Source organism: Cynocephalus volans, chromosome 11, assembly GCF_027409185.1.
Source record: "Cynocephalus volans isolate mCynVol1 chromosome 11, mCynVol1.pri, whole genome shotgun sequence".
In the NCBI taxonomy this organism is placed as follows: Eukaryota; Metazoa; Chordata; class Mammalia; order Dermoptera; family Cynocephalidae; genus Cynocephalus; species Cynocephalus volans.
The window spans coordinates 55,451,171-55,468,801 of NC_084470.1; the positions used below are offsets into that span (position 1 = coordinate 55,451,171).

Below are 17,631 nucleotides of genomic sequence, written 5' to 3' on the forward strand. Positions count from 1 at the left end.
CCCTGCACTTCAGGAAAGCTAAATCCTACATCCCGGAGTGTGGCTCTACTTTACTCCACAAGTGTGCTCTACTTTTGTCCAAGTAAAAAATTAACTTCCCTTCATTTTCAGGCCTGTAGTCCTTACCCAGGTCTCTGTGCAAGGCAACTAAGAGTTTCACACAGATGCTCAGTGTAGTGGATTGAACTATGTTCCCCCAAGACTCACTGAAGCTGGAATGGTGTTCCCCAAGTTTTATGTATTAGAAACTTGACCCCCACTGTTACTGTTAAGAGGGTGGGAAATCCTATTATGGTAATTGAAGGTGGAGCCTTGAAGAGGTGATTGGATTGTAGGACCATGCAGTAATGAGTAGATTAAAAATGGTGGTCAGGGGCATGGTACTGAGGGCTTTAAAAGAAGAGAGTGTCTCTCTCTCTCTCTCTCTCTTACTCACTCTGCTCTCTCTTCTTCCACCATCTTGCAGTGTGAGACCCCAGGGTCACTGTCACCATGACCAGATGGACTTTGGACTTCCCAGCCTCATAAACTATAAGCAATAAATTTCATTTTCTTTATAAATCATCCACCCAGTTCCAAGTATTTTGTCATAAGCAACGGAAATGGACTAATATACTAAGTCTCATGGAAACCAAAACCAAGGAGTTGCACAGTCTGTTTTAGATGCTTATTGTGCAAACACACAAGATCAACAGTTGCTCTCATGAATGCCTGGATTGGTGTGCTTACCCTACACTTCTGCTTAGTTAAAACAGACTTCTGTAACAAGGCAAACAGCCCTGGTGTTTGCCCAAAGAAGCAATGGGGAAGTAGTTTGCAAGAAATAAGGATTTTCTCAAACTTTGGATGGAAATTTTTTATTCTTATATTTTAAAAAATTCTTATACTTTGAAATTTCAACTGCCTGTGACCTGCAAGCAGCTTGAGCTGACAGACATGGTTGTAATTGCAACTCACCCTAGGCTTTTCTTGGTGCCAGAAGTCAAGCTGGCGACTAATTCCCAGCATCCCTGCCTCACCTGCTAGTGGTTGAAAGGTAGAGTATATCTTATGCTGAAATTAACCTGGAATTAAGTAGCAAGAGGCATTTTGAGAGTCAATTTTCCAGTTTCATAAAACCTCTAAAATTGACCCTCCGGGGTTGGGGACTATGGATCCATACTCAAGAGAGGACCAACTCCTGAGTTACTGGGAGGGCTGATCTAAACTCCTAGTAATGGGCAGCTAGCATTACAATACATACTGAAGTATACTGAATTCCTGCTGTCATATTTTTCCTTTAGTCTGAAGGTAACAAAGGGCTGTCTGATTAGCTCAGTTGGTTAGAGAATGTGTTTTAACACCAAGGTGAAGGGTTCAGATCCCTTTACTGGCCAGCTGCCAAAAAAGTAAAAAATAAAGGTAATAAATCTCCTCTTGTGTAAGTGGCAGATTGCTGAGATTATTACTTTATTTTACACACACACACACACACACACACACACACACACACACACACACACACACACACACATTTTTTTCCTTTTAAGGAAAAGTCAACCCAGATGGTGTAGAGGGGAGGGAACAGGCTCTAAGACTAGGACCTAAGCCCTTAGCAGCTTGGCAACTGTAAATGAGAGAGAAGGATGATACTTTTAAAGACAACTTTCGGGCTGGCCGGTTAGCTCAGTTGGTTAGAGTGTGGTGTTATAACACCAAGGTCAAGTGTTCAGACCTCCATACCAGCCAGCCAACAACAACAAAAAAACAAACAAACAAACAAAAAAACACACCCCTCCCAGCATGCCTAATGTTCAAGGACCCAAACATTTCTGTTCTGAGAGTCTTAGACTCCTTAATCCTATGGACAGGATTTGATATTTCATTTTGCTAACCTCAGTCCATAGTTCCAGTCTGCCAAGTTCTCTTTGATGATTCTATCATCCTATGTATCCTTCTCTGCTTGTGTAATTTCCAAAGGCAGCCTAGATTTGAAAGAGGATATGATATTCTAAATTTCAGTACTTCTCAGAGTGTGCCTTCTAAGCTCCCCAACTCACAGCCCATTAAAGCTCTGCATTTGGCAAATTACAAATCTTCAAAGCAAGTGGGATCTTGCAAGATTATCAGGTTATAAATTTCTCGATACATAGAATTTCCTAATGAATTAGAATTTAATCAGCATTGTAGAAATGAAGAATTCCTCAGTTTCCTGTTATAATATAGAGAGGACCTTGTGTCTGCTTTTTGGAACTCAAAAGCTGGTTAGAGACACACATACAAAATCAAGACAAGTGAATAAAACAACATACAAGCAGAAGTGACTGTGTGGATCCAGGTTTCCAGCAGTGAATAGTCTGTGAACTCTCACCCACTTCCTAGTATTTATGAGAAGACAGTCTGGGTGAAGCAAGCACATGAACATGAGCATTAAACTTTCCCCCATTAACAGTGGGCACTAACACAAGCAACTAGCTGAGGTTTCTTCCAGGCATGAGTTGCCTGATGGAGAATAAGATGGGAGCTCTGTCCATAGGCTTTTCCACACTTGTTACACGATAGGGTTTCTCCCTAGTGTGAATTCTTTGATGCATAAGGTATGAGCTACAACTGAAGGCTTTGCCACAGTCATTACACTCAAATGGCTTCTCACCTGTGTGGATCCTCTGATGTACAGTGAGGCCTGAACTCTGACTAAAGTTTTTCTCACATTCACCACATTCAAAAGGTTTCTCCCCAGTGTGGACACCCTGATGAACTTTGAGCTCTGGCTGAAGGTCTTCCCACATTCCTGGCATTCATAGGGTTTCTCACCTGTGTGGATCTTCTGTTGTCGTATGAGGTATGATTGCTGACTGAAGACTTTTCCTCATTCATTACATAGAAAAGGTTTCTCCCTGGAGTGGATTCTCTGGTGCACAGTGAGGTTTGCCCTCTGACCAAAGGCTTTTCCACACTCTTTACAGATAAAGGGTTTCTCCCCTTGGTAGTTTTGTTGCCCTCTTTCCTCATCAAGGGCACTTCCGTCTCTGAGGGGAACATGTCTGGAAACGCTATTCCTTGTCCTTGCTCTGGGTCCTGCCTGGCTTCCCTGCTGCCTCTCTGCACTTCTTTGCCCTCCCAGGGCTCCTCTAAAGCTGGCTGCCAGAGGGGCTCCTCTCTGAAGCCTGTCATAAGCTGTGTCTTGTGCTTTGACTTCTGAAACTGGCTCCTTGTCCTTCTCCCTGTGAATTCTCAAATGTGAAATACTTTTTGAGCTTAGATGAAAGACGTTCTCAAGTTCTTTACCTTTCTGGCTTTTCTTCTCTGGGGAGATTTTTGCATCCTTGATTTCTGCTGGCTTTACATTTCTGGTTTTTGTCTCCAACATCTCCCTGGAAGGATTTCCCTGATGAGTTTTCAAACCGTCATTCCAATTTCTGAATCCTCCAATCCTGCTTTCTCAGGAATCATTATTCTGAAGTTCTCTGGAGGTGGTTCTGTGTATCTGTTTCTTCTGATACTTCCTGCTTTGGAACCAACTCCTCGATTTCAGATTCGGTCTCATAATCTAACAGAAGATACAGAAAATAGAAATGTCACCCATTTCCTATGATGGAGACCAAACATTTTCAAGTAATACTGACATATACTCTAGACACTCATGATGCTTACATGTCTACAGACTATCTACACTCCTAATGTGGCTACAGAAGAAAGTTGGTGGGCAGCCAGTAAGGCAGGGGAACAGAGGTGAGAGGCAGCAGGACTTGTCACACACACACAGACACCGACAAAGAATGAGAATGCTCCTATTCCTCAACATGATACTCAGGTGGGTTACAAAGACCTCTTGCTTTGGGGGCAGGGAACAGGCCAGATTCTGGGGACTGCTCGCACTTCTCCTTGCCCATGTTCTTGTGTTTCTGAGCCAGGCTGTGCCAGAAAGGGCTGGGTAACCTTTGGGAGTGCTTCTTGTTCTAAAACAGCCGGATCGGAGCTCAGCAGGCTGTCCAGTAGTATGAGGAATTCAAGACGTACAGGCCTGGGGAAGTTTTCACATTTCTGCTGAAAATGAACTTGAAAGGGGAGGCTGGGCCTGCAGATGGCAGCAATGGGACAAAAGTCATGTCCCTTCTGGGCTTTTTTCCCTCTCCTTCCCATGTTTTCTCTTCCTGTTTCTTATACACTCTCCCCATCCCTCACTGCTCTCCCCTCTGCTTTCCTCCTACCATTTCCTTTGTTTTCCTTCCTCAACTCTTGTCATTCTTCCCACTCCTCCTCTAATCTCTTTTTGTACTTTAAAACTTTTCTGTCGTTCCTGCTTTGGAATAAACTCTCATAATCTCTCATTCACAGTACGATTATCACTGGGATCAGCCCTATACTTGTTGAAGAGAGCCCCTCACCCACACCACAGTCTGTTCTGGCTTGGTAAGCCTTAGAATTTCGGAATATTCCCAAATGTAAGGTGTCCTCCTAAGCACAAGGATAATGCAGAAATTGAGTTCTCAGAAGGACTGTGAAAATGTACTTTGTACCTGTGTCCACAGCTGACAAGAAAATATCTTATACAGATGTTAAAGAACCCTCAGGGGTCTCCATGCTCTGAAAACCCCGAAGCTGCAGACCCTCCCCCGCACTAAGAGCTAGCAGAGACCCCACTGCCACTGCAGAGTCAGGCAACCCTGAAGGGCAAGGGTGACAGGGGCCACACTCAGGTCACCCCCATCAAGCTCTAGTTTCAGGTTACCCTGAAGCTAGATTGCACTGGATGTGGTGCAATGAACCGACCTGCCCACATTCCACAGCAGGCAGACAGCAGATCTGGGCCCAGACCCCAGGTCTCCTCCCTCCTCACACCTCCGTCATGGGGCTTTTCCCACTTACCAAGACACTCAGACTTCCTGGCACCCCCCCACACACCCCCTTTGCCCATGTCCACTCCTTGCCTCAGTGTTAGGTAGGGGCCACGTCAGACAAAAAGCCTCAAAAAATCCTCTTGGATGATGGGGCTTGAGGAAAAAATTTCCAGGAGCAACTCTGTCTCTGAAGGTATGGAGGACTGTGAGATCAACGAGGAAAAAGTGGAGACCAGACCTTATTACAGGGTCAGGAGCTCTTGTCCTCTTTTCACCAGGGAATGGTGAGGATGGAAAGGAGGGCACAACACCTGTCTCAAGTTTGATTCCAAGCTAATAAGAGGCATTAGCTAGCTAAGACTTTCCTGTTGCCCAAGAGCCAAAAATCAAGTGGGGTGAGTTATGTAAAGAGATAAAGTACAAGTCAAATAGAGATAAAGGAAGGCTGGTGAGGGAAAGAATACTTACAGCTCAAGAAGACATAGAAGCAATTGCTCAAGGCTTCCTGGGGGAGGTGGCCTTTGAGCTGCATCTTGAAAGGAGCTAGGATTTCAAAGGTAGAGAGCTTGGAGGCTGAGCATGGACGTTTCCTCCAGGTAAAGGAAACAAGATGCACAATGTGGTAGAAAAGCAGAGTGTGCTGGGAGAAGACTGTCATGGTCATTTGGGTGCACTGGGAGACAAAGCTGGAATGGGAGACCACAGTCACATCAGGTAGGGCCTGGAATGCCAAGCTAAGGCCTTCAAACTTCATTTAAAAGGTCTGGAGTTTGGACAGGGAAAATTCTCTCTGACGTGTGAACACAGAAAGCTGAGACATTTTCATTTGATGCTTTAGAGGTTTTAGGCCGTTGTTCGCCTCCTGCAAGTCAACTGTTTCCCTCGCCTATTTACAGTAAGCCTGTCTGGAGGTCACCCCGCCCCTTGCCACCTGGTCTGGGTCTTCACCTAGCCCCAGGATTCCCTGAAGTCCTCCTCCTCCTTCTTTACTGCCCCAGGTACTGCCCCTAGGAAAAGGGGCACCTTCATTGTGATGGTTGTAACCATAATCCTCACTCTGGTGGGGACATGTCCTGGGAAACCTCCTGAAGCTCAGTGGCTTCTGGACAGGCAGGGAGTGGTCACCTAAAAAGGAAGACATAAGAAATCATTGCTGACAAAGAGAAATGGCTGTCCAGGGTCCCTAGCACTATGTGTCCAGATAACCAAGGCCAGGCTGTGAATCCCGTGTTCCAACAAGACAGTCTGTTGCTGAAACTACTGGTTGTCTGCCAAAACCCTGCTTAGCAAAAGATCCCCTTTCTTTTTATTTAATCAGGCAATCTTTCATAAATTTTAGGATATATAATCCAGAGCTGCTCTGGTGGAAGCATGAGCAGAGGGCCCAGAATCTATCTGCCTCGCTGCCTGACAGTCCTGCCACAAGGTCCCAAAGGCATCAGTGCTGGACTAGGTGATCTCTCAGGTCTCTTCTAGCCCTTGTTTTCTCTATGACTGCTAGCAAAATTTAAAAACAAAAAATCCAACTCTAGGACAACAGAATCCTTTGCATATCTTCTTTAATAAAATGCACTAATTGGCCTGATAGGCAGACAGTCCCAGAGAACAGTAGATAAGGACTTTCTCTTCTTCATCTTCTCTTCTTCCGATGTAATTTGCTTCAATTCCTAGCCCCACTGGGTATCAGGAGCAAGGGACAGATGACTGTGGGGAGCTGACACTATCATTGTTATCAGAGATGAGGGAGATGGGGAAGGCTGGGGGGAAAACCCAGAACATTTAGGGGAGGAAATCATATTGGCTCTAAAACTTCTGAATATTTGGGTAAATATTAAGAAAAACACAAGAAAAAATGGGACATTTTCCCATTAATTCTCCCACTCTTGCTTTTCAAGCTGCTGCCAGCAATGGCTTTCTCCATGTTCAGTGGCTATTTAGTTAGGAATCTTATTGTATTGCCTCCAGAGTGACAATAGACCTCACATGGCATGTGAGTTCTCTAGCATGTGGAGGAGACTAACCAGGGGAAGGAGAATGAAGATAGCAGGAAGAGGTCCTAATTGAGGACAATTCTCAAAAAAGTTGGTATCTCCCTTCCTGTTCACAACCAGATCTCCCACCTGAGCTGTGGATCCCATTTCTCTGAATTCCTCAGAAAACTCCACTAATTATCCTCTCTCTCCTGCATTGTCAGCCTCTCACTCTCTCCTGAATCTTTCCTGGCTGCCTATAAACATGCTCAAATCTCACCCGCTCTATAAAAAACTCTCTCTTAACACTTGCCTCTCTCAAGCTCAGGCCACATCTCTTTTCTTTTCTTTTTATCCAAACTTTGGGGAAAAGAATGAGTACTTCATCTTTCAGGAACTCCTCAAACCACTGCAGACTGTCTGTAGTTCCCACCACTCTATAGAAATGATTTGAAGGTTGCCAGTGCCTTCCTAGTCATCAAGCCTAAGGGTCACTTTTCAGTCCTCCCCTTACTTGACTCTTATGTAGTATAGAAGTATAAACCGTTATATTACCCCCAAACTGCTCTGTTGATTCTCATGCTCTTGAACGACAGTGTCCCTAGGACTCTATCTTAACTCACTTTCCCCCCTCACTTTAGATCTTACTAAGTCAGAAGTTAAAGACTCAGTACCTTAGAGACCAGGCAGGGAGTGTAAAGGAATAAAACAAGTAAGTACTACTGACTATATAAAACAATGAGGAGGAGTAAGAGGAACTGGAGTGTGCCTGCCCATCTAAAGGGGGCACCTGGGTTCGCTCTAGTTGAATGCCTTACAGGGATGTTACCAAATTTTGCAGCCTTTCAATCCACAAATCTAGACTTTTACATAGCATCTAATGATGAAAAGTTGCCAACTAATTCAATTGTTTAAAAACACTGTGCAGGGGCCAACCCCGTGGCTCACTCGGGAGAGCGCGGCGCTGGGAGCGCAGCAGCGCTCCTGCCGTGGGTTCGGATCCTATATAGGGATGGCCGGTTCGCTCACTGGCTGAGCGCGGTCACAAAAAAGGACAAATAATAATAATAATAATAATAATAATAATAATAATAATAATAATAAAATAAAAACACTGTGCAGGACAAACAAAACACATCAGTGAATCTGATCTGGCTCCTGAGCCTCTAGTTTGTGATCTCTATCCTAAGCTCTGCTATTCACTCTCACGGTCATAACTATCACCTGTTAGTCATGATTTCCAAATCTTACATCTGATCAACATTTTCCCTTGCCTGGAAGACGTCTAGTCAATGCCTTCTGGAAAGTGACATCACTGAACATGTTCAAAGCTGAGCTGATCACCTTTCTCCTAAAAAATCCCACATTCCTCTTATGTTCTCATCTTAGCTAACGATACTGTCATCCATCCTGTCACAAGCCAGAAACCTGAGAGATTCCTTACCTTCTCATTCTCCCTTACTTTCTCTTGGGAAAATAGAATAATTTAATCAAGCCCCCTTACCTTAGGTCCAGTTGGGGGTGGTGTAGCACATTCTTTGTAAATAAGTTGTCTGTGGGTGGAGTTAGTGTATATGTGCGGCACCGCGACCTGGCTGACGTTGACTGCCTTGGACATCCGCCCCATGCAGCTATGCTCTCAAACCTACAGCTCCAAGGACTTTTCTGCCAGTTACCTAGCTCATAAACCTAAGTGTGAGGGGTCTGGTGACCCAGCCTGGTGTGTGAGGAGTCTGGGGACCCAGCCTGGAGTGTGAAGGGTTTGTGACCAGTCCCAGTTTGGACAACTGGCTTGAGGGGTCTGTGAGCTTCAGACTCAGCCCTAGCTTGACAATTGTCCCAGTCGGTAGGATTATGGGCAGGTAAAAGAGCACAACAATTGGCATAGTCTGTGACAGGATTCTGAGCAGGTAGAGGAGCCGAAAGCCCTTGGAAGAAGGAGGAAATGTGGCTACTTTTGAATATGCTCTGCCCTATGGCCACTTTCCTATTGACCGGGATCTGGTTGCTGCACACTGTACTGCAAGGCAGCATAGACCAGGCACTACAATGCAAAACCCCTTGGCAGGGGGAGGAAATGTGGCCATCCTTGAGTGTGTGGTGCCCGGTGGCCACTTTTCAGCTGACTGGAGCCTGGCTGCTGATTACTATGCTGCAAACTGATCGAGATTTGCAGCAGAAAGCAGAGTTGTTGGAAGCGTGGATGATTATCCTGGAGGATGACATACAGTGACCGGCCACTCCTGCCTCTCACACCAGGAAAGGTGAGCAACCCAGTGGTGGGTTGGGGGAAACTGTGCGTCTCCAGGCACGACCTGTTGTGTATGAGAAATTGAGATACAAGCAGCCTATGGGACCAGATGGACAACTGGTGTGCGATCCACAGGTGACCCAATTCACCTATGTCCCATATACCCAGGCTTAACTGGTTGACTTGGGGAGACAGTTCCAGCAGAAACAAAGGGAACCCCTGGCTGCTTGGCTGCTGTGGTTATGGGACCTAGGGGTGAATAGTGTGATATGCTCTGGTGAGGAGGTGGAGAAATTGGCCTCCATTACCATGCACCTGTCCTTGAGGCAGCGGCTACAGAATAGCTGCAGATATGCACAAGGGCCAGGTAATCACTCCTTGATGGACTGGGTGAATTCAGCTGCCCAAACTGTGAGCAAATGCTGGAGAACTGCCCAAGATTGTTAGTAAATGGCAAACGTATGCTGAGCTGGTCCAAATTATTCGAGAGCTGGGGATGCGGCAATCCATGTTTAATGTGAACACTTGTGGCCCAGATGATGAAAATTTTACAGGCAGCATGAGAGACAGAGTGCTGCAAAATGCTCCATCAATGTCCTTTGGGCCACCGATGGCCATACTGGACCCATACATTGGTCATCCTATACATGAGGTAATGACCATGATAGCTGGCTTGGGTGAAGTGGAGGATAGCAGACAAGCAAAAGGGGTCCAAAAGATGGCTAAGGCCAAACCCCCAAGAAATGCTCAGGATTTTATCCCAAAGGGACCAAGCAAGACTAGCCATAAGCAAATGTGGCTTGACTTGCTTGCAGAAGGGGTTGATAAAAAGGAAATTGACTGGCAGCCAAATGCAGTTCTGTTTTCCTTGTGGCAACAATTGAGTCCTGAACAGCATTTTACCAAAAGTCCAGAAACAGGTAGCAAGGTACGCTCAGTGGATTTAAAGGGTTTTTTGGTTGCTCCCAAGGAGGCAGATGAGCTGTTCCATTTTGATTAGAGAGCAGGCCAAGGTATTCGTCTTTTGGGGGCAGGTGAGGACTGGAGGCCCAATGTTGAATTGGGAATATATTGGTTGAGGACAAATGTGCAGCATGTTTTGGCATTGGTGGATACAGGTGCAGAATGTAGCCTGATATATGGCAATCCAGGTAAATTTCCAGGGGCCACAGTTCATATAGATGGCTATGGAGGTTAAATACTATTGAGGTCAAAGTTGTGTCATTGCCATTGGGCATAGGAAAGTTACCACCTCATGTATATACTGTATATATATCTTCCATAGCTGAATACATCTTGCGTATGGATGTACTTTATGGTTTGCACCTGCAAACAATAATTGGAGAGTTTCAGCTGTGAATATGGACAGTAAAGTCTGTGCTACAAGGATATGCTAAACATGACCCACAGGTGTTACCCAAGCCAAGACATGTAGTTAATGTAAAGCAGTATCGCCTACCAGGAGGACATGCAGAGATAAGTGCCACTATAGTGGAATTAGAGAAAGTTGGCATTATTTGTCTGGCTCATAGCCCATTTAATGCTCTGGTAAGGTCAGTGAAAAAGCCTGATGGTACCTGGAGAATGACTGTAGATTATCAAGAACTGAACAAAGTAGTGCCTACTTTGCATGCAGCTGTGCCTTCAATTCATGACTTGATGGATCAGCTGACGACTCAGCTGTGGACTTATCATTATGTATCAGACCTTGCAAATGCTTTTTTCTCTATTCAAATCTCATCTGATAGCCAAGATCAGTTCGCTTTCACCTGGAAAGGAAGATAGTGGACCTTTCAAGTATTGCCCCAAGGTTATCTGCATAGCCCAACCATCTGTCGTGGTTTGGTGGCTGGGGACCTAGACAAGTGGACTAGGCCCAGCATGGTTACAACATTTCACTACATTGATTATGTGTTGCAGTGCATTCTTTGTAAATAAGTTGTGTGTGGGTGGAGTTAGTGCATACGTGCAGCGCTGCAACCTTGCTGGCATTGACTGCCTCAGGCGTCCACCCCGTGTGGCCATGCTTTCAAACCTATGGCTCCAAGGACCTTTCTGCTGGTTTCCTAGCTCACAGACTGGTGTGTGAGGGGTCTGGGGACCCAGCCTGGCATGTGAAGGGTTTGTGACCCAGTCCCAGTCTGGACAACTGGCTTGAGGGGTCTGTGAGCTTCAGACCCAGCCCTAGCTTGACAATTGTCCCAGTCGGTAGGATTATGGGCAGGTAAAAGAGCTCGATGCTCTCCAATGGCAAATTCTCTGCACCGCATAATATCTGAAAGAACAGTTAATGCAGCTGGAAAGGAGCCACACAGACTGGATTTCCAGTGGCTCTGCCACTAAGTACCTGTTTGAACTTAAGCTCTTTGAGCTTCAGTTCTTCATATAGGAAAGACAGTCCCTACCTCACAGGGTTACCATAAGGGTGAAATGAAACAAGCACTTAGAACAGTGCCAGGCCCACACTTGAACTAAACATTACACAAGCATTTGCTATGGTTTTACCTCTTTAATACTCATTAAATCTATTTATCTGACCACAGTTTAGACTCTCACACTCTCAGACTAATGGGACAGCCTGGGCTGCCACCTCCACTACCTTCCTCCTGCCCCCCCATTTCTAGTTCCCAATGCCAATCCTTTCAAGAAGCTTACAAACGACTTTCCCCCTCAAGCACTATGGGTCACAGGGATCCCTGCCAGTCCCTCTTGACCACTGGTGACAGCCAGCCCACAGTGCAGCGAAGTTTGCAGCTCTGGCAAGCCTGGGCCCTGCTCGGCCCCAGCCTGGTTCACTCACCGGGAACTGTGGGGCAGCCAGCCTGACACACACAAAGGTGCCTCACCACCAAGATAATGTCTTTAGCAAACAGTTTATGTGCTTCACCCTTGCGTTTTTCTCCTGCTTTCCACTTTTACATTCTGGCTTTTGAATTACTTCAGTCATCTTGGCTTACACTGGCTAATCACTCAGTCTCAGGCAGTTTTTTTGCAGCATTTTCCCACACAGTTCAAACAGCTGCACTTGCCCAGTCCATCAAAGAGTGGCTGCCCTGCCTCTGTGCATATCTGTGGCTATTCTGCAGCCACTGCCTCAGAGACAGGCGCATAGTAATGGAGACTAACTTTTCCACCTTTTCACCCGGTGAAAGCATACTTGAAATTCTGCAGTGGCACCCATCATCGGGTCATCTGCCCATCTGCATGTGGCACTCTTTCCTTGGGTTTAATGGCACCCGGCTGGCCATCGGGTTTAAGTGGCACCCTCCAAGCCTTTTGCCTTCAGACAAATGCAATAAGTGTTTACTACACAGTCTCTAGAACACATTAGAACCATCCACCCCTAGGTCTCATAGCTGGAGCCACCAGGGGCTCTCTCTGTTTCTGCTGCTTTACTGTCTCCATTTCTCATACACAAAAGGTTGTGCCTGGGGACGCACAGTTTTCCCCAACTCACCACTGGGTTGGTCGTCTTCCCTGGTATGAAAGGCAGGAGTGGCCAGTTGCTGCACGTCGTCCTCCAGGACATTCATATGTGCTTCCAATGACTCTGCTTTCTGCCGCAAATCTTGACCAGTTTGCAGTATGGTGATCAGCAGCCAGGCTCCAGTCAGCAGAAAAGTGGCCACTGGGCACCACAAGCTCAAGGATAGCCACATTTCCTTCCCCTCCCAAGGGGTTTTGCATTGTAGCACCTGGTCTATGCTGCCTTGCAGTACAGTGTGCAGCAACCAGATCCCGGTCAACAGGAAGGTGGCCATAGGGTACAGCATATTCAAAAGTAGCCACATTTCCTCCTTCTTCCAAGGGCTTTCAGCTCCTGTACCTGCTCAGAATCCTGTTGCAGACTATGCCAATTGTGGCATAATCCTGCTAATGATGCCAATGGTGGAGCTATAGCAAAGGTCTGGAATCCTCACAGCACCAGTTGTCTAGCTCTTAATCCTGTTCGTGACACCAATTGTAAAGCTAGGCAACCACGCCCGTTATAGGGCTCTTTTACCTGCTGGTAATCCTGCACCAACTGGGACGATTGATGAGCGAGAGCTGGGTCTGGAACTCACAGACCCTCAAGCCCATTCACAGACTGGGTCACAAACCCTTCATATGCCAGGCTGGGTCACCAGACTCTCCACACGCCAGACTGGGTCACCAGACCCCACACATGCCAGGCTGGGTCACCAGACCCCTTCATGCAGGTCTACGAGCTAGGTAACCAGCCAAAAGCTCCTTGGAAGCTGCAGGTTGGAAAGCATGGCTGTGCAGGGTGGACGCCCCAGGCAAATGCCCGCCCGCCTGCTTCAGTAAAACTCCTCTCTACTCTCTCCCTCTCTCTCTCTCTAAAGAACACAAGAATAGCAACAAAACTAAAAAGATATATTGGTGTACATGCGCACTAACTCCACACACACACACACACACACACACACACACACGCACAAACACAATGTGCTTACAAAGGATGCTGAACCACAGCCAGTGGGACCCAAGGTGAGGACCCTGACCAAACTATTCTATTTTCCCAACAGTGAGGCCATCCCATTTTAAACAACCCACTCTGAGTCAGTCCAGATAGGAAAATTTCTTAGATGGCCCACAGAATTATAAGATGTAATAAATGTTGTTTTAAGCAACAAGTTTTGGAGTGGTTTGTTAAGAAGCAAAAGCTAATTGATATACGACCATTTCTGAGACAGTCATAGGCAACGGGAATTGTATAACTCTTAAGCGAATCAAGTGACCCCTTTTTAGTTGGGATTAGGTTCTGTTTCCGTGATGTCCGTGGCTGCATGGAAGAGGGGTGGATACTTAAACAAAGCAGAGTTTTGACACGGAGTAAAAGAAAATGCATGCTGAGTCTGGCAACTAATAATGTCTACTAAATATGCTGTAAAGCAAGCTTTATGTTGCTTCTCTATATAAGAAGGAAAACTGAGAAACATTCATAGGAAACAACACACATTTCTGTGCAGTCAGTGTGCCATGTAATCTGGTTTGGGAGAGCCACCAAGTTACCAAAATTTGGATTTCATAGCAGTGTTGGCAAACTTTTTCTATAAAGGGCCAAATAGTAAATATTTTCAGTTTTGTGCACCATATCATCTCTGTCACAACTACTCAACTCTGCCATTGTAGTGTGGAAGTATTCATAGAACGTAAACGATGGATCTTGGATGTGACTGGCACCAGTGTGCACACAATAAGCACAAAATAGCCACTGGCCTCGTCTTCCACTCCAGCACCAAACCCCTCCCCCCTTCCCTTTCCAAGAATCCTCGTGCCTTAAACAGAAACCTTTTTGCTTCTGCACAGGTGCAGTTCTCCACCCTGGTCACATAGTTTCCACATTAGCACAATGCCCCTCCTTGATGGTATCAGCCAGCTCTTGGTGCCCTATATAAGCTCTCTCACCCCCATGCTTGGTGCTGTCCTCCATCTTGAGGGCAGCCCCAGGCTGCCCTCCACTTTGAGCACAGCCTGGCAGATTCTTTTCCTTTAATAAAATTGAATGGTACCCAGCATCTCGGCTCACTTTCTTTCAGTAAGTGAATGGGCATGACTGCATTCCGATAAACTTTACTGTTATCTTTGGCTGGTTGGTACAGGGATTGAACCTTGGACCTTGGTGTTATCATTACCATGCTGTAACCAACTGAGCTAACTGGTCAGCCCCAATAAAATTTTATTTAAGACAACACACATCAGGCTGGATTTGGCTTAAAAGCCATAGTTTGCCAACCCTTTTGCTACAGAAGCAATGTACAATGCTGTACATTGTGTATGTATTTCACATAATCAGGTGTCACTCAACATATACATCTGTAGCGTACATTTCATATAATTTTCTTGAGGAGGAAAGCTGAGTTACCAGCAGTTATATTTCCTGGAGAGAAATAATAATACAGTGTTGTGCATTGTGCAATCCATGTACCCTGATGTAGAAAGATGGATGTGTTAACAGCTGCTTATTTTCCAGAGATGAATTTATAACACTGTACCCTGCTTTCTTTACTTAACCTACTGAGGGGAATAAAGTTAGGTGTATTTCTGTCTCGTGTAGAGAAGTGACATATTATATCTTTGTGGAGCGTGTAGTTCCTATAACTTTCATAGAAAGGATGCTGCATTACTAAGAATTATATTTCATCTGAAGAAGTAATTTTCTTCTCAGTGTGCTGTGTGCAGTGCTTGACTGTCCAAAAAGGTAGATCAAGCATGTTTTAGGGGTATAAGCAAAGCAGGAGCCCAAAGAAAAAGAAAAAAATTAAAAAGAAGTTAGTATTTCAAAAACCATTGAAGTAGTTAGGAGAAAATTCAAAACTTGATTGAATTCCTTAAATTTATGGTTATTATTTTTTAAATTGTGTATTGAGGTTGGGAGTGGCTCACCATATCTTTTAATGCTTAGGGTCTCAAAAAAATCTTAATCTAGCATTGACTGTATATACTGTGTTACCTTCTTGGGGACGAGAGCTGAGCTTCTACCAAGGGTTTACCACTTAGATGAATAATACATATTTTTAAACAGTGTGTTTTTCACATAACTACTTTGGTGAAAAACTGAGTTTCCAGTAATTGGTATCTTACAGAGAAAGGAAATTCACTTCTGCGGACCTTGTATTTCCTGATTGGAAAGATGAGTTACTAGCAGTTTTAGCTCTCCTAGGAGACAAAACTTTCAGGTCTGTAGAATGTACTTTTTCACATATTCTCCTTGGGGAGGTGAATCAGTTGGGAAAGCATTTGGCTGCCTGTTACAAAAACCAACTATGGTGAATGCTCCAAAGGAGATTTATTTTTTTTATCCCTTAGCCAGGTGTCCAGGGGAGGCAGTCCAGTGCTGGTGTAACAGCTCCAAAACTAGGCTCCTTCTCTCCCCTAGTAACACCCTTTATAATGTGGTCAGCTTCTTCCTGCTTAATACCCCATGGTTACTGCATCACCAGCCTCATAACTTTGTTCCAGAAAGGGATAAGGAGAAAGTGAAAAGGACAAAAAGCATTTTCCAACTAAGTCCATTTTTTTTTAGTTAGAAAAGCAGCAGCATTCCTGGAAACCCCATCTGTAAGCTTTCCATTTATATCTCAGGCCAGAACTGTGTCATATGGCAAGCTTTAGCTGCAGGGGAACTTGAGAAATCTGGGCACAGTGCCACTCTGAACAAAAATTCAGTTTGGTTAGTAAGGAAAATGAAGAGAATGAATATTTTATGGCCAACTTGCAGTGTTTGCCATGATATCCTTGCTTAACTGGTGAACATCGGATGTGAAATTCACATATGCTGTTCTGGCCCCCTTAGAGATGGTGTGAGGAAAAAGGAGAAGATCTAGACAAGGACAACTGAAATGATGGGAAAGGAAGGGGGATGGGTGGTCTACTGTGGCCTACAAAGGGCACTGGGTTTGGAATTCAAAGTTCTGGCTTTCTGACCTGATTCTTTAACTTATGAACTGTGTGACATTGGTTAAGACAACCTCTATAAGCCTGTCTCCTTGTCTGTAAAATGGGGACAGAGTGCTCGGAATGGAGAAATGGATGTTGGGTAAGAAACTGAATGGTACAAGTAGTTGTATCTCGCATAGGAAAGCTACAGACTTCTCTATGTCATATTCTTCATGCAATCTCTTTGGGTGGGAGGGGGAGTAAATATGATTTACCAGGAGTTTCTATTTCCCATAGGGAAGCAACATTCATCTCTGGAGTGTGTACTTTAGGTAATCTTGGGAAAGAAAGATGATTTTCAGCAGTTTTAGCTCTCATACATAAGCAACGTACATCTATGTGGAACAACTACTTCATGTAACTTGTTGGAACATAAACTATTGTTAACTCTCATATTTCTTATGACCCTGGGGATGCTGAATTCGAACCTCTCTTTCTCTCACGTTGTTGGCGTTCCTCGAAAGTTTCATAATTTTTGATGATCTATTTATATTTAGAGATGAGATTCTAGTTTAATCAGTATCAGTAATAAAAGCTAAGTTCCTCAGCTTAAGAAAGAATTCTGATTCCGGTGCCTTAGTTATTCACCAAATATCTAGTGAGAGCCTATTATATGTCAGCCAGTGCTCTAGGTGCTAGGGATATAATATGGACAAGACAGAGAAGACCCCTGCTTTCATAAAGCTTACTTTGTACTGAGAGAGACAGCAGTTATATAGAGTGAGGTGAGCAGATGGGAATATGCCAGCGAGGTGGTCTTTCCTTTTCAGTGGGCAGAGATCTTGTTTTCCGGATGTAACTATGGCGCCTGCATTTTTCATTTTATCGAAAATGCAAGTAACCTGAACTTTACTTTTGTATCTGACTAATGATTTCAACCAGTATTTATTGAATACCTTCTCTGCCGGTCACTGCTGAACACTGGGATATAATGGTAAATAATAGCTCCATATAGCTGGGTAGAGTTGTATAGAGATGAATTGGGTGCGTCAAAGTTGCCCTTGGGTTTAATGTTACTTGCATATATCTCCCTGATAATGTCCCTACAAAAGTGGACGTGCACTGAGGTGGAAGCCAAAAAAAGAAAGTGGACGTGTGTGTATTTGGGGAGCCAGTGAATAGGAGGTTAGCCAGAGCTGGAATTACT

The 17,631-nt window shown here is 44.9% G+C and overlaps 1 protein-coding gene across 1 annotated transcript; it reads right to left on the reverse strand.

Moving 5' to 3' along the window:
- Positions 1 to 2,424: 2,424 nt before the first annotated feature.
- Positions 2,425 to 3,349, reverse strand: LOC134390080 (zinc finger protein 239). The gene is given in 3 exon segments (XM_063113383.1): positions 2,425 to 2,537; positions 2,540 to 2,740; positions 2,743 to 3,349. Coding segments are annotated over 3 exon segments (921 nt in total).
- Between the last annotated feature and the right edge of the window lie 14,282 nt (positions 3,350 to 17,631).